This window comes from Mus pahari, chromosome 1 (genome assembly GCF_900095145.1).
Source record: "Mus pahari chromosome 1, PAHARI_EIJ_v1.1, whole genome shotgun sequence".
Lineage (NCBI taxonomy): Eukaryota > Metazoa > Chordata > Mammalia > Rodentia > Muridae > Mus > Mus pahari.
In genome coordinates this window covers 78,706,857-78,731,722 of record NC_034590.1, presented here as the reverse complement: position 1 = coordinate 78,731,722, position 24,866 = coordinate 78,706,857, and the positions used below count along the sequence as shown (strand labels likewise).

Genomic DNA, 24,866 nt, shown 5'->3' with positions numbered 1-24,866 from the left:
AAAACTGTCTCTCCCACTGGTTTCCTTACATGCCTGGCAGAGAAATGAGCATTTTATTCTGTGAGTTAGGGAGGCCTGAAGGTTTTGGGATTGTTTTGATGGAGTTGCAGGAGACAGATGGGAAGAAGAGGTGTGAATCATGGGAAGTCATCAGGGTTCCCTATGCTGATAAGAAGGAACTTGAGTGGTGGCCAGGATCTGACAATGTTTATGGGTTTTTGGCTCTAAGGATGTGTGAGTACTGACAGTGGGGAGAAATCTGGAGACAAGGAGAGTTAGAGTGGAGGGGGAATTAGGTAGTGGGGAGTCAAGTGAAGGGAGAGTGGGGAGCTTTGTACAGAAGGGGGCTCTGAAGGGTAGCTGGACAGGAGGAAAACAGTTAGCTGTATGTAAGATTGGAAGAGGGTAGAGAATCAGGAATTCCATGCTTGTTTACTGCCTGACTCTTGTTCCACCTTCCTCAGCCTAGCCCTCTTTTTACTGCAGTTTTCTACTGATGAATAAGATGCCCAGCTCAAAGCCAGAAGGGCTGTCTGGGGTAATTCCTGACCATACAGGTAGGGTTCCACATAGAGGGAGGAGCACAGGCTCAAGCTGGGCTGTTGTGGCTCAGTCCATACCAATTCTTAAACCAGTGTTGCTCATGCCCCACAGCATCCTCAAGCTTCTAGAACAGTCAGAGAGTGAATGTGGATCTTCTTAGTTCTCCCGTTGTTGATTATTTCCCCTTAGACACAGTAGTCAGCTGAGGGTAGAGTCCAGGCTTTCTTAATTTAAATAATTATTCCTCTATGGATTTATTAAGTTTCAATTTATCACTTTTATCTATTATTTATGTGGCTACCTGTTTTCAATTCTGGGAACAACACAAAGTCTAGAACAAAATTCTTGTCATCCTGCAGTTTATATTCTAGTTTATATTATTTTAGGCATAAAGCATATAAAGATTGGATTATTTTTATTTGTAGTGAGTGCTCTGGCAAATGGCAACCAGGTGATAGGAGTTAGAGCTCTGGGCAGCAGAGATGCACAAAGTGGCTCGGGTGTCTTCTGTGGAGTGGATAGCTCAGGTTTATCTGAAAGGGTGCAGACATTCTGATGGGTGCTCAACCAGTGAGTGTGTGACACAAACTCCAAGTATAGCTATATTTCCAGGTATAGCTGTATTTTCTTTTAAAGGGAGCAAGTGAGTCATAGATTCAGAATGCTCCTACACAGTATTTTCCAAAGTCAATTTCTGATCTCAAGAATCAATGATAGAAAATTGGTTTCTTAAATTTCTCAGTGGGGCAAATTTCAGGAAATTTGGTTCACCTGGACCAGAAACCAAAGAAATATCCTGGAAGCCATTTGATTTATGTTCCTTTGGGGTCACTTTATCTACAAATCAAATTTTTTGGGATATTGTATATTTATTCAGGTGTATATGGTTTATTTTTGTACTTTGCTATTTATAAAAATATTTATCAAGATATTTTAATGTAAAACTATCATAGTTTTGATTGGTTTATAATTTTACTATTTGCCTAACTTGAAAGTCTTTATTTAAAAGTCTTTACAAGTATACATTTAAAAATAACACAGAGTTGCATGATCAGAGTAATGGAAGGTGGATTCTAAATCACACAATACTTATATATATTCTAACTTTATATGCCCCAGTACAGGGGAATGTCAGGGCCAAGAAGTGGGAGTGAGTGGGTAGGGGAGCAGGGTGGGGGGAGGGTATAGGGAACTTTTGGGATAGCATTTGAAATGTAAATAAAGAAAATATCTAATAAAAAATAAAAGAATGGGTTTGGTTGTTTTTTTGCTACATAGAAAATATTTCCAAAGATTATTATTCTAGTAGTCAATGTTTTAGCTTTGAAATTATTATTATTATTATTATTATTATTATTATTATTATTATTATTATATAGTGTGTGTGTATGTGAGTGCGTGTGTGTGTGTGTGTGTGTGTGTGTGTGTGTATACATTTGCCATGGAGAGCTTGTGGAGGTCAGGTGACTTTTAGGAATGCTTTCCTCTGTCCACTGTATTAAGGATGATCTACTTTGATTCTGTTGCACCATACTCTCCAGACTAACCATGAGCTTATGGGTTAACCTTGGCTTTTCCTCTTACTCTCATCTTGTCATAGGAGCACTGGGATTACAGATGTACTATATTATTTATAGCAAACTCTTTTTTACATCGTGGGTTCAAGAAATGGAATTGAGTTCAGGCTGTGAGGCAAGTGCTTTTACTAGCTGAATCATTTTACCAGCCATAGTTTATAATAGTTAAAGGATTTTTGAGCCAACATTGTAACTTGTTCATTTGTGTTTTAAAGATTCATTGTTACAATTTATTGGCCATTCTTCAAAACTGCTAGTCTGAATCTCTGTCAAAATGAGCATGCCTTTACGATTTCTGCCAAGAACTCTGAAGTTGAACTCAGCTCCTGCTCTGTGACTTCATCTCATATGTACTGTGTCCCTAAGACCAACATAGAGCTCTGCTATTGTGATGAGGAGGCAAAATCACAGCTCTATAGTTGAATTCATCCTCTTGGGATTTTCTAACTATTCTGAACTTCAAGGTCAGATGTTTGGTGCTTTCCTAGTTATTTATCTGGTGACTGTGTTGGGAAATGCCATCATTATCACCATCATCTTCCTGGACCAGAGTTTGCACATCCCCATGTACCTGTTTCTGCAGAATTTATCTTTAGTAGACCTCTGTTTCAGCACAGTCATCACACCTGAAATACTGGTGGTCCTGACTAATGAGAAAGCGACCATTTCCTTTGGGGGCTGTTTGGTGCAGATGTACTTCATTCTTGTCTTTGGTGCAACTGAGTGTTTTCTCCTGGGGGTAATGGCTTATGATCGATTTGCTGCAATCTGCCACCCTCTGACCTACCCAGTGATTATGAGCAAAAAGGTCTTTGTGAAATTGGTGGTGTGCTCATGGATCTTGGCTATCATGACAGCTGCTTTGTCGGTCACATGGGTGTTTAGCTTCCCCTACTGTGACCACAAGGAAATTAACCATCTCTTCTGTGAGATCCCTCCTGTGCTGGAGCTTGCCTGTGCAGACACGTTCCTGTTTGAAGTCTATGCCTTTACAAGCACCATTTTGATGGTCATGGTCCCCTTCTTGTTGATACTCTTGTCTTATACTCGAATCCTCTTCTCCATCCTGAAGATGCCATCCACTACAGGAAGGCAGAAGGCCTTTTCTACATGTGCCTCTCATCTCACCTCTGTCACCCTCTTCTATGGCACAGCCAGTATAACTTACCTACAGCCCAAATCCAGGTACTCACCAGACACCAAGAAACTGATGTCACTGGCGTACACACTTCTCACCCCTCTGCTGAATCCACTTATCTACAGTCTGAGAAACAAGGAGATGAAAAGGGCTGTGGTAAAATTATGGCAAAGAAAAGTGACTTTACACACAGGTTGATTTATTGAGGAACTTGATGTTTTTCTATCATGATTGTGAACTTTATGAATTTTGGAGACTGTGAAAACAGAGTAAGTACATTTCTTGGTTAGAGTATGTTTTCTATGTTGATATCTCCATGTTTGAAAACATATTACATACATTTTATTAATACTTTAGACAATTTTTTTAAGAGGTATATGCTTCTGAAACACATCTCACAGTTTATTGATCTACTTTCTATTATTGATGTACTGATAATTGCTATAGCATTGCCATTAAGACAAATGTTCCAATAAACATCTAGTTCCTAATGTTCATATGTTTGGTGATTTTTTTTTTTCCAAATTAATTTACTTTGTATCCCAATCGCTGTCCCCAATTCTCCCTCACACAGTTCCTTTCCATTCCTCCGTTTCCTTCTCCCCCACCCTGGCTTATCATGCCATTGCAGTGATTGGTGCATCCTCTTCCACTAAGACCAGACAAGGCAGCCCAGTTAGGGGAACAGGATTTACAGACAAGCAACTGCTTTTGGGACGGCCCCCACTATAGTTGTTGGAGGACCCACATAAAGACTGAGCTGTATACCTCCTTCATATGTGTGGGGGCCCTAGGTCCAGTCCTCTTTGGTTGGAGGTTCAGTCTCCAAGAGCCCCCAAGGGTCCAGGTTGATTAATTCTATTGGTTTTCCTGTGGAGTTCCTATCTCCAGGACCCTTGATCCTTCCTCCAACTCTTCTATAAGACTCCCTAAGATCTGACCAATGTTTTGCTGTGGGCCTCTGTATGTGTTTCAGTCAGCTGCTATGTGGAGCCTTTCAGAGAATAGTTATGCTAGGCTCCTGTCTGCAAGCATAACAGAATATCATTATTAGTGCTTGCTCTTTTGGGTCTCAAGCTGCTCCATCTTTGCCCCTGCATTTCTCTTTCCTTTTTCTATTTTCTTTTTTTTTTTTTTTGAGTATTAATCAACTTTTATTGGTTATTTCATTTATTTACATTTCAAATGTTGTCCTTTTCCTGACTTCCCCTCCACAAACCCTTCATCCCATTCCCCTTCCCCTTTGACTCTATGAGGGTGCTCCTCCACTTACACATCCACTTCAGTCTTACCATTCTATTATCCCCCTATTCTGTATCTTCAAGGCTCTATGGGACCAAGGACCTCCCCTTCCATTGATGCTAGATAATGCCATCCTCTGCTACACATGTAGCTGGAGGCATGGATCCCTCCATGTATATGCTCTTTGGTTGGTGGTTTAGTCCCTGGAAGCTCTGGGTTGTCTGGTTAATTGATATTGTTCTTCCTATGGGGTTTGAATCCTCTCAAGTTCCTTCAGTCCTTCCCCTAGCTCTTCCATTGGGGTCCCCAGGTTCAGTCCAATGGTAGGCTGTGGGTATCTGCATCTGTATTAGTCAGGTGCTGGCAGAGCCTCTCAGGGAAGAGCAATATCAGGCTCTTGTCAGCAAGTACTTCTTGACATAAGCAATAGTGTGTGTGTGTGTGTGTGTGTGTGTGTGTGTGTGTGTGTGTGTTGAGGGGCTTGGTGTCTGCAGATGGGATGGATCCTTAGGTGGTGCCATCTCTGGATGGCCTTTCCTTCAATCTATGCTCCATTTTTTTTACCCACATTTCCTCCTGTGATTATTTTGTTCCCCCTTCTATGTAAGATTGAAGCATCCACACTTTGGTCTTCCATCTTCTTAAGCTCCATATGGTTGGTTTTATGGATTTTCTGAGCTTTTGTGCTAATATCCACTTATTAGTGAGTACATACCATGTGTGTTCTATTGTGTCTGGATTACCTCACTCAGGATGATATCTTCTAGTTCCATTCATTTGCCTGTGAATTTCATGAAGTTATTGTTTTTAATAACTGATTAGTATGTGTAAATGTATCATATTTTTTGTATCCATTCTTCTATTGAGGGGCATCTGGGTTGTTTCTAGCTTCTGGCTATTATAAATGAGGCTGATAAAAACATAGTGGAGCATGTATCCTTGTTATATGTTGGAGCATCTTTTGGTTATATGCCCAGTAGTTGTATAGCTGAATCTTCAGGTAGAACTATTTCCAATTTTCTGGGGAACTGCCAGATTGTTTTCCAAAGTAGGTTTTACCAGCTTGGTATCCCACTAGTGATGGAGGAGTGTTCCTCTTTCTCCATATCCTTGCCAGCATGTGCTGTCACCTGAGTTTTTGATTTTAGCCATTCTGATTGGGATGAGGTGGATTCTCATGGTCATTTTGATTTGCATTTCCCTGATGACTAACGATGTTGAACATTTCTTTAGGTGCTTCTTGACCATTTGACATTCCTCAGTTAAAATTTTTTTGCTAAGCTGTTTAGTTGAAAATTCTCCATACCCCGTTTTTTTGTAGGTTTATTTGGTTCTCTGGAGTCTAATTTCTTGAGGTATTTGTATGTATTGGATGTTAGCCCTCTTTCAAATGTTGGGTTAGTAAAGATCTTTCCCCAATCTGTAGGTTGTATTTAGTCCTATTTTCAGTGTCCTTTGCCTTACAGAAGCTTTTCAATTTTATAAGGTCCCATTTGTCAATTATTGATCTTAGAGCCTGAGCCATTAATGTTCTGTTCAGGAAAATTTACCCTGTTTTGACGTGCTTGAGGCTCTTTCCCACTTTTTCTTCTATTAGATTGAGCATATCTGGCTTTATGTGGAGGTCCTCGATCCACTTGGACTTGAGTTTTGTACAATGAGACAAGAATAGATCTATTTGCATTCATATTCGTGCTGACTGCCAGTTGATGCTCATGGATCGGCAGGATTAACAACATAGTAAAAACTGCCATCTTACCAAAAGCAATCTACAGATTCAATGCAATCCCCCATCAAAATTCCAACTCAATTTTTCACAGAAATAGAAGGAGCAATTCTCAAGTTCAGCTGGAATAACAAAAATCCCAGGATAGCAAAAACTCTTCTCAACAATAAAAGAACTTCTGGGGGAGTCATTTTCCATGACCTCAAGCTGAATCACGGAGCAATAGTGATAAAAAAAAAAATCCTGCAGGGTATTGGTACCGAGTCAGGCAGGTAGATCCATGGAAGGGAGCTGAAGTCCCTGAACTTCTTATAGTCAGGACAAATTTTGTGTCAAGAATTTTGTGGGTGGGTTGGAGTCTTTATCTCCTTATTAGTGTCCACCCTGACTACAGGAGGTACCCTCTTTGAGTACCATATCCCCACTGCTTGGAATCTCAGCTAAAGTCACCCCCATAGAATCCTGGTAGCCCTCCCCCCCCATCCCAGGTCTCTGGAATATCCTAGAGGTGCCCCCACCTCATGCCAGCCACTGATTTCCATTTATTCTTCATAGTTTTATATTTATGTGATACGTTCCTCAAGGATGACTGAGGAGACGAATTATTTTGTATTTACATACTTAAGTAGGTGTTAGAGATGCTGACTGAAGTGGTTAATGCATTTAATCCCAGCATTGCTAGGGACAATGCCAAAAAACCCAGAATTCAAGCTCAGCCTGGGTACTTGTGCGCCATAGCACTGTGAGATTTATACAGAATGAGACTCATCCCGAGAATACAAAGTCTGAGGATTTCCCTCAAGGATAGAATGCTTGTTTAACATGCACTAGGCCCTGAGTTTATTCCCAGTACTATAAAACAAGCAAAAACATTATAGCAGAATTGCTGTACACATGTATTTGCTTAGTTCAGGCTGATGTAGAGCCCCACTGAGCTTCACTCCTGCCTAGAACATCAGGAGACCAATAGTATGGTGAGATTTATTTACAGAGAAAACCCATTCCAAGAAAGATTAAAAATGCATTTGAATTCCTAGATTCTCAGATTATAATCATAGACTAGATTACTTTTGGTATTTTAAAAATATATATAATCTTAAATGTGTACTTTGATAACAGTACACTGTTACTACAGTGTGTGGTCTCTTTGGGTCAGCTGCCATGTTTTCCCTTAAGCATTTGTTTAACTGTGGTGTTTGTCTGGACAAGAGGACCCACATTTCCCTATTAGCAGGAATGACTCAGGACATGCAGGAATGTTCCTCACAAACTTGCTGCTCAGTGTTGTGCCAGGCAGATTTCATGACACCAATCTGTACTTCATGTACAGAGCTCAGGTAGTGTGCATACACTTTGAAGCTTGAAACATGCTGCCCCATGATACAGATTTCACCTTCTGGCTGAAGAGTTTTCTCTCCTCCTCTGCTCTCCTGCTGTCAGAACACTGGAGCTCACAGAACACAAGGTCTCACTCTCCCAGACTTCCCTGAAACTACAATAAAGTAGAGTTGAGTGATCTGTGGTCATCCACACCTACTTTCTCTCTTCTGTCAAAACAGGTCCAGGGAAACTTTATAATCATCTTTCCACACAGCCCTCCTTGCTGGAACAAGAAGACACTCCAGGGCATGGTGTTGCCATGGTTTGTGTGCATGAGATGTAGGAGTTGAAGGCTCTTCTGGCATCCCCACAGGGACTTCCCAGACCTGAGATTTAGAGTGACTCACGATAGACTTTAGGGGGAAGAAAGGAAGAAATAGGAAGCACAGCCCATCACTTCCATACTGGTTTGGACTGGAAACAGTGAGTTGTGAAGAAGTAAATGGATTATGTGGGAAGCCTACAGAAGTAGTGATTTACAAAAAAATTAGGTTTTAAAAAAATGTAAGCCTCCACAGGATCTGTGTGGACTCTTCCTAGCATCAGTCTTTCATTCTCGAGATTAAGGATTTTGTGTCTTTCCCATGAGAATGCCATCTCCTGCTCTGAGGGTCATCATGAAGTTCAGAGTGACCATGTACTGCTGGCTCTCAAGTGCCTTTAATCTCAGTAATCAGCATGAGAGACCAGCTTATTCTAACCTCTTTGACAATTTCCTAGGCTAATACAAAGACATCTGTATTTGTGTCCCCCCTCCAGATGTGGGTGTCTGTGATGGGGTCTGGTAATGTGCTTCTCTACAGGCCCTCTGGGTCTCTAATGCTGACAGCAGGGATACCACTCTGAGAACCCAGCTCAGAGAACAAGGCTCTTCTTGTCTTGGTCTCAGTTGGGCTTGGTGTGTCCCTTCCAACTGCCCTCCCCACCCCCTACCACTTTCCTTGTCCTCACCATATCTCCTATAATGTTTAAGTGATGCCTCAGGATTTTAAAATGAAGATTAGATTCCTGTTTCTGATTACTTGGATAGTGTCTAGTGGCACAGTGACATTTTCTCCTTGCCTTTTTGCTTCTCTGTGTTTTCAGATCAGGTGTAGCCCAGGCTGGCATTTTTTTCAGATGAGGTTTCACTGTGTAGACCAGGCTGGCCTTGAGCTTAGTATCCTACTATCTCAGTCTTGGAAGGGCTGAGGTTACAGATTTGTTCTTTTATGTCAGGATTCCTTTCCTATTAGATAAGTCTGAATTTCACTTTTCAGCTTTTCTAAACCTTTCTCGTATTTATTCCAAAAATAAAAAAAAAATTAAGCCGAGATGGATGAAATAAATACAGACTTTCTTTCAAAGTTCTGTCTGCCTTCATCTCCAGTGGCATTCCATTGCTAAAAACTAGTCATTTTGTGTTCATTTGTGACTGTCCCCTCTGACATTTTCTGTGGTCTGAAAGCACAGGTGTGTAACGTGAAGTATTCTCATGAAACTGGGTTGGGCATTCATACTCTGGGTTTAGCTTGTTTTCCTCACTCCTAAGCTTTTTGTTTTCCATTTTGACTTTTGACTTTGTACAGCTTTAGTGACATAGTGTTCCTTGCATAATTTCTGTGACTTTGAAACTTACTGGGATTTCCTTTTTGAAAAAGGAATCAATTTTTATAAATATTGCAGAAACATTTTAGAATAAAAATATATAGTTAGAGGATCTACAATGTGTACTTTCAGTAAATCTTCTGTTCACTTTCATTGTCATATATTAACTTGAACATCATTATTTAAATCTCTCTGCATGTATTTCATGGTGTCTATTTGCTCTAGTGAGCTTCCTCATTCACATGGAGAATGAATTTCTCCACACATTGTCTATTGTCATATACATTATATTTTTGTTTGATTAGTAATTGATGTTATTATTACTCACCATATATGCTTTTCAATGCACCTGGAATTAGCTCATTTTCACTGAGGTATCACATAGTTGTGGAAATGGAACACACCATAATTCTACACACTCATGACCTGCAGACATAATCTTGGGTTCAGAGTGGAAGCAGAGAAAATTCACTTCAGATATGGAAGCTTAAAACCAAAAGCTTTAGTTTCTGAGCTGTCAGGGAGGCAGCCAGTATGGGACCTGATCCGAGTCCTCGAAGAAGAAGAAGGAGATTGTACAACATGTTTAAAGGATGGGAACACAAAGTGGTGTGTGTGTGTGTGTGTGTGTGTGTGTGTGTGTGGTGCTGCAGTGTTATCCAATTTATTTTCACATTATGTGTTAAGGGAGGAAGTAATTCCTGGAGACTGAGCTGTAGCCAGGGCACCTGGCTTCACAGTCCCTAATTCATTCTCCTACTCATTAGGTCCGGAGCTCAGAATGACAAGGGGACAAAGAAGTGGGTCAGCTGCCTGTAGTTAATTAGAGCAAAACACATAGGTGGGTAATAATAACATCAATTTTTAATCAAACAAAACATCACTTATACATTTACATACCATTATTATATATTTGTATACCAATATCTTGGTTATATATTTTTATAATTTATGCACCTTGGTTTAGAATTAAGAAAACATTTGGAGATATGGGATAGATACTTCCTGTGAACATAATCTTGTTTTGTTGTGCCCTGAGTCCATGGAAAACCCAGACGAGCCCAAGAATTGCGAAGTCTGTTGCAACTAGCAAAAGAGTCTTTTTGCCTTTCCAAGCTACTCAGGGACAGGTCCATATGGCGTTGTTCTTGATTCCCATGTAACTTAAAGGGAAACTTACACAATGTCCGGAGCCCTTGATGTCCTGCAGATGAATAAGGAGGATGTCCTCAAATTCCTTACTGCAGGAACCCACTTAGGTGGCACCAACCTTGACTCTCAGATGGAGCAGTACATCTACAAAAGGAAAAGTGACGGAATCTACATCATAAATCTGAAGAGGACATGGGAGAAGCTGTTGCTCACAGCTCGAGCTATTGTTGCTATTGCGAACCCTGTTGATGTCAGCATCATCTCCTCCAGGAACACTGGCCAGTGAGCTGTGCTGAAGTTCGCTGGTGCTGCTTCACACCTGGGACCTTCACTAACCAGATCCAAGCAGCCTTCAGGGAGTCACAGCTTCTAGTGGTGACCACTAGCCACTCACAGAGGCCCACCATTGCTCTGTGTAACACAGATTCTCCCCTGCGCTCTGTGGACATTGCCATCCCATGCAACAACAAGGGAGCTCACTCAGTGGGTCTGATGTGGTGGATGCTAACCAGGGAAGTACTCTGCATGCGAGGTACTATCTCCTGTGAACACCCATGGGAGGTCATGCCAGATCTTTACTTCTACAGAGACCCAGAAGAGATTGAGAAGGAGGAGCAGGCTGCTGCTGAGAAGGCTGTAACCAAGGAAGAATCAAGGAGGAATTCCAGGGTGAATGGACGGCACCAGCTCCTGAGTTCACTGCTGCTCAGCCTGAGGTGGCCGACTGGTCTGAGGGTGTGCAGGTTCCCTCTGTGCCCATCCAGCAGTTCCTCAGGGAAGACTGGAGTGGGCAGCCAGCCACTGAGGCCTGGTCAGCAGCTCCCACAGTGCAGGCCACTGAGTGGCTCTGAGCTCCTCTGCAGACATCTGAGCAAAGGGAAAAGGTGGAAGGAAAATCAAGTTCCTAAAAGCTGGAAAAAAAAGTCTTTTCTTGTTTCAAGTTTGAACTCAAGTTCGCCCACCTAGCACTCACTTCGTGAATGTTGGCAAGCAACTCTGAGTCCAGAAAACATTGGGTTTATATATATAGCAATAGTGTGAATATTTACAGGAGGGGGTTAATGGGTGTCTGTTCAACGACTAATTTTATGGCCAGTCGTAACTGTCTGTGATCTGACCTTTGTTTACCTTTATTCCATGGTCTCCCTTGTGCTTGTTATTTCTCTAAGGTCTCAAAGGCAGGCACCTGGAGAGTTATCAGGAGGAGTGTTGGTTTTTGGAGACACAAAGGCAGGGAGAATGTCTCCTCATTAAGGGGAATTTTATGGGTAGTGCCATTCTAACACTAGGGGAGGGGGAGGGAGTCCTAGGCTGCTACAGCAGGATGCAGCACAGAAACCAGCTGTCTGCATATCATGCTTGCTGCTGGAGTGGAGGGGTGGGGGGTGTTGGGGGGAGGATGGGAGCCTCTGGTGGGGAACGCAGAGGCAAACTGTCTGCACAACACTGAAGTGTCTCTAGTATTAGTAATCCTGGGGTTACAACAGTCTGACCCTGCCAGCAAGATGGAGTTGTCCCTGACATGTCTGGACTCAGACCACTGTTTACAACAGAAGCTGTTCAGCTATAGGGAAGTCCCCAGTTCCCCTAGAGCCTGGGGCCTTGAATTCAGTTTCCATGTGATTAAATGGAGTCGACACATGAAATGGCAGTACTTAGGATAGATTTTGTTTGCTTGCCCCCAACAGTAGAGTGTACCAGGGAAGAGAAGTTCCCATGAAAAATTTTGGTGTAGGAATAATAAAAGTCCCGAGAATTATGGAGGCATGCTGCGTGCCCGGGGATGCCATCCTACCACAGTGAGGGATTTAGGAAGAGATCCCAGATTGAACTCTGAGAATGAAAACCTCTTCCCTCAGGACACATGGTCCACTTCACATCGAGCATAGATCCGGGAGAATATATCTCTGACGTCCTCAGCCTACGGTTGCAGGAAGGAAGAGCCTTTTGGAGGAGGAACATTCTGCTAGAACTCTGTAGAGAAGAGCAGCCTTGGCTACGATATCAGATAGGAGTTCTGCAAAGACTGAACCAGCAGGTCTGTGGGACTCAAGCTTTTCTGGGCAGAGTGAATGATCTCTTACTGTTCTGGGCAGAATAAACCAAAGCTCAAGTTCCTGATTCACATATATGCTTTATGGGATTATTAACACTGTTCTTTTTACAGAGAAATTTAGACAGAGAAGTTCTGCTCAATCAGGCAAGCTTTCTAAGTCTTTTCACTCTCAGGATAAGTATGGTACTTCTTCCCCCCCTCGTGGGAGGGTGGACAGGGTGAAAGAGCCTTCCACTCTTGCTTTGCCTGGGTTCCTGGACCAGCAGGTGTGTCTTCGATGAATGAATGTGTGGTGGAAGAGCAGAGCAGTGTGTGCACTGAGGAGAGAGGTGGAACTGGAGGTGAGGCGTGATGGAGGTGACAGGTGTGAGAGAGGAATGAGGTTGACAGTGGAATAGGCCTTGCCTAGTGGGGTCAGTGGAGTGGTGTGCAGCAGACTGGAGCATATAAAGATTCACACTCAGCTCCTGAACACGCTGCTTGCCCAGGATCACCTTGGTTCTTCACAGAGGCCAAAGATAAGGAATGGTTCACTTTCTGGATTGGACCTCCTTGGAGGACCACTGAGGGCCATATGTGGACCAGTGATCGTGATGTAGCTGGGGGCCGGGATGATGTCCATAGACCATGTTACCACCTAATACCATGCAGTTGTCTGTGGTCTATGCCACAGCCACGTTGATGTTCCTGGGTCATGTCTTGTGCAGATGGATGTCTGTAGTCTGTGCTGCAACCTGAAAACATTTTGATGTCTGTGGGCCACGCTGCCTCTGGGGCCCATATTGATGTGAGTGGTCTGTGCTGCCACCTGAAGCCGTGGTGATGTATGTGGTCTGGGCTGCCTCTGAGGGCTTTGTCTGAGATCTTACTACAGCCAGGGACCATGTTTGCGGTCTGTACTGCCCTCAGAAACTGCAAGGAAGCCCCGATCTGAGCTCCAGCTGACAGTAAAGAGCAAGAAAGCTACTTTGGCAGTGATATTGACTGCAGATACACAGTTAAGAAAGTGGGGCATGGAAGACTTCTGTGACAACCCATACCCTAACTCCCCCCCCCACTGCCCCTAAAAAGTAATAGCCTAAAAGGGAAGCCTTCAAAGAGAACTTTTAAACATTATAATATGGATGCTGAAGTGTGACTTTCCACAACTGATGGCTTCTGGTGGGGATGCAGGTGGAGAAGGACTCAGTTTTTTTTAGGGATAGGTCACTGGGAATCTGACCATGTTCCAGGAAGCATATAGACAACACAAATTGGACTTAAAAAAAACTTGTTGGTGGGGGAAGGTCACAGGGTGAGGGGAGGGTAGACATGGAAGGACTGGGAGATGTGTATGACTGAGTTGTATGATGTTAAATTTCCAAAGAATCAATAAAAATACTATTGTGAAAAACAAAGAAATTTCTGAGATCAAGTGTAATGACGTTCTTTTTCTTTTCTTTTTAAATTTTAATGATTCTATTCTCCTTCTGGAAAAAAGAAAGTTCTGGGCATGGGCGCCTGAATGCTTTTTATTCAGAGCCTTGAATTTACCTGCCTTGTTGCACACACCGTTTGTTCATCGCATTAGATCCCCTCCCTCTAGAGCACACTTTCACCGCAACCCTCACTGTTTTCCTGTTTACAATAGCATCCATTCTTTGCTTTAGTCTCTTTCTGAGAGTGCTAATGTGCATTCAAATCTCTCGTGTAAGGGGAGGTTATTCCCTATGGACAATCAAATGAGTGATGCCCCACATCTGTTCTCTAGAGTGTTCTCCTCTGAGGGGCCAAGTCACAGGCCCCTTGAGTCATCATATCAAATATGAGGTTGATTCCAAGTTGTTCAGGGAGTGACTCTCTAAGGCCCGGAGCTGGTATCATCTAATGTTATAAAATCAGCACTGGATCAGTAAACCATGAGTGAGTGGGCTTTGATTAGTATCAAAACAGATGACAATATATGGAAGTCCTACAGATAGTCATGAGGTAAGGAAGTGCAGCCTCTGCTTGCATCGTGTGCCTGTTAGAAAGTTCCCTTCACAGTTCTTATCACTGATGGCTGGAGATGCTGTGGAAGGGACACCCCAGTGCTCAGGAGTCACAACATAGAGCTCAGTTGTTTAAGTCGTCAGCAGAATTTTGTTTTCATGTGTGCCCATGTCTTTTTCTTTTTCTGAGAGGCAAGAAGTCAATTCAGGAATAAGTACTTTGCATGCAGCTAACCACCAAATCCTAGAAGATTCTGACTAAGTCACCTGGTCCAATACTTTTCTCAACTGGCTGGCTGAAGGATAAAGAAAGAACTACCTGCCTACTACCTGTTGGAGAGTTAGTTAATAATTTAATAATTGAGCGGCCATTCATCATTGCTTTTTGACCACTCATGAGTTGTGGGTTGCCCTGATGCTGTTTTAATTCTGATGTCAATTCTGCTTCCTTGAGAGGAGTTGCCTCTGAGGAGCCATCATTCACGTATTCAGGTGATCTCATGTGAACCTTCTCCCCATTCTAACTGGTCAGTAAAGGTTAGAGCCTGTGATTGGGCAGTGGAGGGGAAAGCTGGGACAAGAGGTTTGGGAGAGTAAGGGAGGAGAAGGAGTTGGATATAGGGAGACAGAAGAAGAGAAGAAAGCCCATATGGAGCAGATGCACATGGGCATGGGTAGCAAAGGGTCTTATAGCTGGGGAATATGTTAGCATAACACTAGATCTGTCCAGTCTAGGTGCATAGCTTATCATTATAATTTGATTATGTTTTTCACATGGGCTTATTGGGGTTGGAAAGTCCCACAACATTCATGAAACATTTTTTCCCCTTGTGGAAAATTTGACCTTTTAGTATGTATGCTTGTCTTTCATTTGTCCCAGTAATGTCACATCTGAGAGGTACAGAGTCACATTTCTGTAGTTGTATGAAATGTATGAGAATTAGATTAGGACATCTGGCATTTATGTTGCTTCAGATATTTATATCTTTTTAGAAAAATATTTAATCTTAATTATATGTATACATATTTGTATGTGTGTGTGTGTGTGTGTGTGTGTGTGTGTGTGTGTGTCCATGAGCGCAGATGCTCATGGAGGACAGAAGGCATGTTGATCCCCTGGAGCTAGAGTTATAGGTGGCTGTGACCCTTTTGATGTGGAGACTGGGAACCAAACCCAAGTCCTCTGGAAGAGGAACAAGTACATTTATCTACTGAGCCATCTCTCCAGCCCTCAGACACTTATCTTTGTTTGCTCTGGGAACATTTTGAATCTTCATTAGTTGTTCTGAAATATACAGTGAATTGTTGACAGTTATAGGCTTCCTACTTATTAAAGATAATTTTATTTCATGAAGTGTTTTCACTGAGTCCCATAAAGGTTTCCTATTTTTATTTTATCTAGTGTTCTACTTTTTGAGATTATAATATGCTCACATATGTCTCTCTTCCTTCCCCACCCCACCTCCTTCCCCTTTCTAAAACCCAGGGCCTCTTCTTTGTTAACTGCTGTTACACACATGCACGTGTGTGTATTCCTAATACATTAAATACAACCTGATCAGTCTATGTAACGTCACAACCTAGTCAGTTTCATATATTTAGACCTGAGTACGTGTTGCTATATTTATGCTGTTGGAAAGAAATTTGAGTCTTGGTCAGCAGAGTCTATTTTTTCAATTTGAAAAGACCTATTTTAAAGCCAAGTATGTGTGAGTATTGTGGTTGCTTTAGGTTTAGATATGCGAGCATGGTCCAAATCAATAATAAATGAACTTACTCTGCTAATGCTCTCCAGATATACAGTGAAGTTGTATGTCTACTGCTGAAGGTGTCTGTCTGTGATCCTGACCTCCTCATCTCTTCTGATGAATTTGCTCTGGGTTTCAGAACATTCCACACAGGCCAGTGAGCTCCATTCTAGTCCTATGGTGTGATCAGGATCTATGAATAGGGGAAGTCAGTCTTCTTGCATCTTTGTCTTCCTGAATCAGGGGTTCTTCCACTGCAGCATCCTGAGGCCAGAACTGTTATTCTTGCTTTGGCCCATCCCCCATACCATACCTCAAAACTTCCCAATTGTTTTCCCACAGTAATATATTCTGGCTTCACTTTTATACATATTATGAATTTAGGCTGGATAGATATTCCTAAGATTTTTCATTTTCAAAGTAATGTATTAATATCTCGTAAGAGCCATGAATTGTTGTAGGCATTGTATGTAAACATAACACGAGTTCTCTGTTTATTCTGCTCTAGAAGTCAGGTTTTTATGTATGAAAATAAATGTCAGTTGGTAATACCAGGGTCAAATAGAGGCGAGAGTACAAGGTGGATTTACGGATGGGCTCTAGGAGGGACTGTTGTTGCATATTGGCTAGGGGCATGCCAGTTTCACGCAGCACTCTTGGCTCCTGCTGACCTTAAGGTTCCAATGTGTTTGTGGCCATACAGAACCTTGGAAATCATAGTTAATCAAAACTTGCAGAATAACTAGTATTTTTATGGACTTCTGCCTGTATAGGGGACTTGAGAGAAGGAAGAATGTGACAAAGAGGGTTGAGTAGAAACTCTCAAATCACAACTCCATAATGACCTTCAAATGGGCTTAGAAAAAACTATGAGGGTCATAGGGAAGATCTTTGGACATCTGTCCCTAAAAACGACACATCTGTGCTCAGTCTAATAGAACCTAGTAGCTCCAAGTTTGGACAGAGATCTGAAACCAATTCAAATATATGAGTGTCACCTAATAAAGGTACGTTTGCAAAATGCCCACTTTGTTCCTTTAAAATATTGAAGAGTTTAACTGTCTAAACTACTTCCTTCATTTTTATTTTGAATATAATAAATATTTTCAACAAATACATAATTTAATAAGATGCATATCAGGTTATAAACATTTTTGTGGGTAGCTTTTAAAATCTATATACTTTTTTTACATTTTGGTTTTGAGGGTTTTGAATTTTGTATTGAATTTAAGTAAATTTAAGTAAGATAAATAATACCTATTGTGGAAACACCTAGAAACATGTAATTTATCTTTACTTTAAATTATATTTAATTTTCACACTATATAACTTGGAATTGAAAAATGACAGTATTCATATATTTCAGAATATATTTTTAATATAGAATTCTTCAGTTTTTCTTTTATATTTGAAAGATTAATTAGAGCAAGTGTGTAGTTACTCTCCAAATTGACAATGGGCATTTTTGTGGAGATGGTCTCCTTTTATTATAGTCTGCCTTAATTCCTGGGGTGAATGTAGGCTGGACCTGGTGTCATGATTCCATTCTTATATTTTATACCTCTAAGAACAGCACAGGGCTCCACTACAGCAACAAGGGGGCAGAATGACAGCTCTGTGGCCGAGTTCATCCTCCTGGGCTTTTCTGCCTTTCCTGAACTCCAAAGGCAGATGTTTGGGGCTTTCCTGGTTATTTATCTGGTGACTCTGATGGGAAATGCCACCATTGTTGCTGTCATCCTCCTGGACCAGAGCTTGCACATCCCCATGTATCTGTTTCTGCAGAACTTATCTGTGGTAGAAATGAGTTTCAGTGCAGCCATTACACCTGAAATGCTGGTGGTCCTGACTAGTGAGAAAGCGACCATTTCCTTTGGGGGCTGTTTTGCACAGATGTATTTCATTCTTCTCTTTGGTGGGACTGAGTGTTTTCTCCTGGGGGCTATGGCTTATGATCGATTTGCTGCAATCTGCCATCCCCTATCTTACTCTGTGATTATGAACAAAAGTGTCTTTGTGAAATTAGTTATATTCTCATGGGTATCTGGAATCATGGTGGCTACTGTGCAGACCACATGGGTGTTTAGCTTCCCCTACTGTGACCACAAGGAAATTAACCATCTCTTCTGCGAGACTCCTCCTGTGCTGGAGCTTGCCTGTGCAGACACGTTCCTGTTTGAAGTCTATGCTTTCACAGGCACCATTTTGATTGTCATGGTTCCCTTCCTGTTGATACTCTTGTCTTATACTCGAATTCTCTTTGCCATTCTGAAGATGCCATCCACTACAGGGAGGCAGAAGGCCTTTTCTACATGTGCCTCTCATCTCACCTCTGTCACTCTCTTCTATGGCACAGCCAGTATAACTTATCTACAGCCCAAATCCAGGTACTCACCAGACACCAAGAAACTGATGTCACTGGCGTACACACTTCTTACCCCTCTGCTAAATCCACTTATCTACAGCCTGAGAAACAAGGAGATGAAAAGGGCTATGTTGAAATTATGGCAAAGAAAAGTGACTTTGCACACAGGTTGATTTGTTGAGGAACTTGGTGTTTTTTTAATCATGCTTTAGATGTTTATGGATTTTGAAGGTGGTGAAAACAGAGTATTTTTTTTTTTAGATATCTTGATATCTTCATACTTGGAAACATATTACATTATTTTTTCTCTTTTAATATTGTAGCCAACTGTTTTTAAGTGGAATATGCTTCTGAAACATATGGATCACAGTTTATTGATCCACTTTCTATTATTGACATACAGATCATTGCTACAGGGTTGCCATTAAGGTGATTCTTCAATAAACATCTAATTCTTTACGCAAGTATGCTTGGTGATTTTATTTTTGTGTGTTGGATTCCTCTAAAAGTGCCTTATGGCATGAGTCATGCTGTTATTATATGTTTAAAATTTTAAAGTTGAATCTATTTATGATTTGTGTGTATGCAGACTTTTTGGCATGCCATGGTACATATGAAGGCCCCAGGTCCTTTGCTAGGAATCAGGTTTTACATACAATCATAAATGGGACATTGTATTTGGATGTCCTAGCTGTTTTAAAGCAAATGGTGTTGGTGTTGGGTTTGTGTGGCTTATGCTCCATGGCATCCTCTCTGGTTTCCCACAGCTTGATGAGCATTCTGTACATCACCAATATTAACATCTTCAATAGTAGGCCAGATGGCCTGATACAACCTCCTCTGCATTTCAGAGAATCATCAGATTCTGGTAAAATACAAACAAACAAACAGCCAAAAACAAAAAGCTACTAGTCCTATCCTGGTCCCAGCTGTTTTACACTCCTACGGGTAAGGAAGAGGAGATTGTGGACCATGTCACTGATGAAATAGAAGAGGACTCTAATGATATTCACCCATGGACAGATTGATTGCGAAACGTGGGTACCAGGGCACTGGCTTGACCCATAAGCAGATAGACCAGGTCTAATGGGCATGATTGAGAACTTAAGTGCCAAGTGTTTGTCCCTGCATGGCATAAAGATTAAGCAGACAGCTTTGCACCTTTATTCTGACCCACTCAACTTCCAGATTGGTGAGATAGAACACAGATAACTATGCAGATGGGAAGGTGCATATGCTGTGAAGTGGTATGTGTATCAAAAGTTGAATGAACTTGGATAACAGCTGATGCCAAGGAAGAGTAGAATGTGGCTCTGGCCTTTATGAAGAAGCCAGAAATTCAGGCAGCACAGCTTTTGGTTCTGAAGAGGCTTGTCAACAAGAGAATCTGGATGGACAGGATAGGACCTCACTGATGCCCAGGACAGTTCACAGCCTCTGGAGAGTCTGTTTGGGCATCAGAGGTTTCTGTCACATTTACATTGTGGCTCCTGGTTGTCTGCTCTGTAGTATTTGCCCTGAAATCATCTACTAGTGATGTGAATGGCTTCACCTCTCAACACTCAATGACCTACTTTGATCATAAAAGCACACTTGGACACAGAACCTATTATGAGGCAGCCAAGGAAGGTGGAGACCTGCTGTGATTAACTCTCCGTGGCTGACTCATTCCATGCTAGTTCTGTTTGCTGTATTCTGGGCTGGGTTTTGTTGTTCCTATAGGCATCTCCTAGAATGTCATATGTGAAGCAGGGACAACTATGAAAGCATTTGACATTCTTTATGTTTTTTTTCCATCCCAGGAGTAATCCATCAAGTTAGATCACATGTCCCCTTCCATGTTTTCTAGTGTGTTAGTCTATTCCTTTCTGCACTCTCTCAAAACTGGTCATGTTTATCTTGTGTGTGTTATTTCCTTTCCCAATGGGAGAAGGTGACAACTCTTGGACATATTATACAGAAACACAATTTGTAGAATGTAAGAAAGGGACTAAATTGTAGTATCTAAATTGAAAAAATACATAAGAAATAAACTAAAACAAATTAAATAAATGAATGAATGAAATAAAACTAGCTGACCATCATGGAAGTTAATAATCCTATCAAGTTGAAATAGGTGAACCATAAATTCTAGGCCAGTCTGGGCTACATAAAAACCAACTCCCTTTTTCCAAACCAAATGCTCAAACACAGATAGAACAAAATACACAAAATATAAAAACAAGTCAAGAGAAAACATAAAGAAAATCCTAATTGCAATGCTGGCTCTGATGTCTTTTCATTCTTTGAAACTTACTTGACCTTACTGAGAATAGGATTGTTCTATATAAAAGGGTGCAGTGACGACCACTCTATGGTGGTGGGAACGTCCTTCATTAGAGACACTTGAGGATCAGCTACAATGAGACTATTAGTGGGTGAGCGTGGTGCTCAGCAGCTTCCTCAGGATGAGAGTTCCTTGAGCCCAGAATTTGGGGATGCTATGATGAGAAACATAATGAGATATTGCTCTAGAAAAACAACAACAATGTCAACAACAACAAAGAAAAGGAAAATGAGGAAGAGAAAGAAAAAGAAAAAGACAAGGCCCCAGTGCAGTGTTCACAGTTCTCTTAATGGGAAGCTGTCTAACTGTTGGGAGCTCTTCTGTGCTGAATGCTGTTTCGGGATCTCCACTGTTCCTTCTCTCCCTCCCTCACACTATATGAGACACTAGTCAGATCCCTTTATGAGTCAATCCTTTGATTATTTTCTCCCTTTGCTAGGTATATGTTGGATGCTTTTTCTAGTTTCATAAGTCTGTATTTTTAATTAAAACCTTCTTATAAAGATACAAATAAAGTATAACTTGGATATATTCATAAGACCCTATATCTATGTAGCTCCTTGAAGTTCTCCATGATGAGACAGCCATTCTGCAGCTGCTGAGCTGCAGGGGGGCATTCTACACTTTTACTCTCAATTGTATCTTTATGTATGACACACCACCAAAACCCGAAAAAATTCATGACAGACTTAGAACTAGACAAACAGTAGCTTTCCATCCTCTAAGGTTTGTATTTTCTCGTCTGTCCTTTTTCTTATGGCTCCCCTGTAGCCCTGGCTGGCCTCAAATGTGACCATCAGCTGCTCTCAACTTTTACTCCCCCATCTCCAGCACTTTTGGTCAAGTGTATTTTCCATCTGAATTATTTTAAGTTCTTTTGATTTTTGTTTTACTATGTCTGACTGTCCTGTTCTCTCTCTAGCTCCACCTTCCCTCAACTATTCTGTTAACCTGTCCTTTGATACTGTGTTTTGATTTTTAAAAAATTAACCTCCTTTAAACCCCAATAGTTGTTTTTCTCCATTTGTTTTTTAAAATTGGGTATTTTATTCATTTACATTTCAAATGTTATCTCCTTTCTCAGTTTCACCTACACAAAACCCCCTATCCCATTCCCCCTACCCCTGCTTCTATGAGGGTGCTTCCCCACCCACTCACTCATTCCCAACTTCCTGCACTGTCATACCCCTACACTAGGGCAGTGAGTCTTCCCAGGACCAAGGGCCTCTCCTCCCATTGATGCTCAATAAGGCCATCCTCTGCTACATATGCAGCGGAAGCCATGGGTCCCTCCATGTGTATTCTTTGGTTGGTAGTTTAGTACCTGGGAGCTCTGGGGGGTCTGGTTGGTTGATATTGTTCTTCTTGTGAGGTTGAAAACCCCTTCAGCTACTTCAGTCCTTTCTTTAACTCCTCCATTGGGGACCCTGCGCTCAGTCCAATGATTGGCTGCGAGCACCCACTTCTGTATTTTTCAGGCTCTGGCAGAGCTTCTCAGGAGACAGCTATATCAGGCTCCTGTCAGCAAGCACATTTTGGCATCCACAATAGTGTCTGGGTTTGGTGTCTGTATATGGGATGGATCCCCAGGTGGAGCAGTCTCTGGATGTCCATTCTTATTGTTCTGTAATATTGTCTATGAATATTTATCTATTTTGTGATGATCTTTTGTAAAATTGTTGCTCCCTTGGTTTTTAGAAATTCTGAGATGTTGAGCCAGTAAGATGGCTCAGTGTGTACAATGTACTGGCCACCAAGCCTGATAACCTGAATTTGATCACCAGAACTCACATGATGGAAGCAAAGAATTTATAGCCAGTGGCCTCTTTTCTTTCATATGCACAAAGTGATACTATGTGTATACAGACATGCACACATTTATGCATATGCACACACAGTCACATACAGACACACACGCATGCACACACACATACACACACACACAAATGCATTCTTAGCTCTATTTTTTGGTGACAGTTTATATCTGCTCTCTGTTGCTTTCTTGAATAATCTCTATACATCCTTTGCTTTTCTCATTCTTTTTATCATCTAGTATTCAAATTACTGCTATGTGCAATTTTTATGGGACAGCTCCCACACTGGAGAAGAATGTTTTCTTTCTTGACCGTTTGTTTATCTCTGGTGTTTGTTTGGAGAAGGGGCCCCACATTTCCCTGTGAGCAGTAATGACTCAGGACATGTAAAATGTTCCCCACAAACTCAACACTTAGTGTGGAGTGAGGCAGATTTCACAATTCCAATCTGTACTTCATTAAGAGCTTGGGTGATGTGTATACACTTTGAAGCTTGGATCTTGCTGCCCCATAATACAGATTTCATCTTATGGCTGAAGAGTTTTCTCTCTTCCTCTGCTCTCCTGCTGTCAGAACACTGGAGCTCACAGAACACAAGGTCTCACTCTCCCAGGCTTCCCTGAAACTACAATAAAGTAGAGTTGAGTGATCTGTGGTCATCCACACCTACTTTCTCTCTTCTGTCAAAACAGGTCCAGGGAAACTTTATAATCATCTTCCCACACAGCCCTCCTTGCTGGAACAAGAGGACCATGGCTTCTGCCCTCTAGGGCATGGTGTTGCTATGGTTGGTGTGCATGAGATGTAGGAGTTGAAGGCTCTGATGGCATCACCACAGGGACTTCCCAGACCTGAGAGTTAGAGTGACTCATGATAGACTTTAGGGGGAAGAATGGAAGAAATAGGAAGCACAGCTAGTCACTTCCACCCTGATTTGGACTATGTGGGAAGCTTACAGAAGGAGTGATTGTTTTTAAAAACAGGATTTTTATAGAATATTCATAGCATCAGTGTTGAGAACAAGGATGCTGCATGTTTCAGACTCCATCTCCTACTTTGAGAGTCAACAGCAAGGTTAGAGTGACCATGTACCTGCTGTCTTTCAATTGCCTTTAATTTCAACATTCAACATTCAGCATGACAGACCAGTTCATTTTTAACTCTTTTGAGAATTTCCTAGATTAATAAAACCACATCTGTATTTGTGTGTCCCCCTGACCCCTGGAGATGTGGATGTCTGTAGTGGGGTCTGGTAATGTGCTTCTCCACAGGCCCTCTATGTCTCTGATGTTGATGGCAGGGCATACCACTCCGAGAACCCAGCTCAGAGACCAAGGCTCTTTTCTTTGTCTCATTGGCCTTGATTGACATTTTCTGACCTTTCTCTGCCCAGTCTCTTTGACTTCACAGAATCTTTGTCATATTGTAAATTATACCCTGGTTAATAAAATATGAAATTTAGATTCCAGAATCTCATTCATTTATTTTTGTACAGTTTCCAGGAGGACAGCATATTGCTCTCTCCCTCCATCCCTCCCTCCACCCCTTTCATGAATTTTGTCAGATAAGGTTTTATTGTGTATCCCAAACTGACCTGGGACTTTGAATCCTTCTGCCTCTAGAGTGCTGGAATTACAAATATGTTCCTAATCTCCTTTCTATTTAAAACATCTGCATTTCATTTTTCTAGCTTACAGACCTTGTCTTTACTTATCACAAAAGAAATCCCAGCAGGAAATGCAGGGAACACAAAGTATTTCTCAAAGGTTCTCCACTATCCTCTCCACCTCTGTTCCTAGGAACCAAACTGGGGAGATGGCTCAGTGGTTAAGAACACTGGCTACTCTTCCAGATGGTCCTGAGTTCAATTCCCACCAACCACACGGTGGCTCACAACCATCTGTAATGGGATCTGGTGCTCTCTTCTGGTGTGTCTGAAGAGAGCAACAGTGTACTCATATACATAAAGTAAATAAATCTTTTTATTATTATTTTCTTTATTTACATTTCAAATGCTATCCCGAAAGTTCCCTAAACCCTCCACCCCCGCCCCTGCTCCCCTACCTACCCACTCCCACTACTTGGCCCCGGCCTTCCCCTGTGCTGGGTCATATAAAGTTTACAAGACCAAGGGGCCTCTCTTCTCAATGATGGCTGATTAGGCCATCTTCTGCTACATATGCAGCTAGAGACACAAGCTCAGGGGGTACTGGTTAGTTCATATTGTTGTTCCACTTACAGG

The 24,866-nt window shown here is 41.7% G+C and overlaps 2 protein-coding genes and 1 pseudogene across 2 annotated transcripts; all 3 read left to right on the top strand.

Annotated features, from left to right (window-relative positions):
* The first annotated feature begins 2,481 nt into the window (after positions 1 to 2,481).
* Positions 2,482 to 3,456, top strand: LOC110335822 (olfactory receptor 10A3-like). The gene has a single exon (XM_021218200.1). It carries the CDS (start codon positions 2,512 to 2,514, stop codon positions 3,454 to 3,456), a length of 945 nt encoding a protein of 314 aa, XP_021073859.1. The 5' UTR covers positions 2,482 to 2,511.
* A 6,920-nt stretch (positions 3,457 to 10,376) lies between these two features.
* Positions 10,377 to 11,196, top strand: LOC110333377 (annotated as a pseudogene).
* Positions 11,197 to 17,655: 6,459 nt separating this feature from the next.
* Positions 17,656 to 18,657, top strand: LOC110333660 (olfactory receptor 10A3-like). Its single transcript, XM_021215337.1, has one exon. The coding sequence runs from the start codon at positions 17,656 to 17,658 to the stop codon at positions 18,655 to 18,657; it is 1,002 nt and encodes a 333-aa protein (XP_021070996.1).
* The last annotated feature ends 6,209 nt before the right edge of the window (positions 18,658 to 24,866 follow it).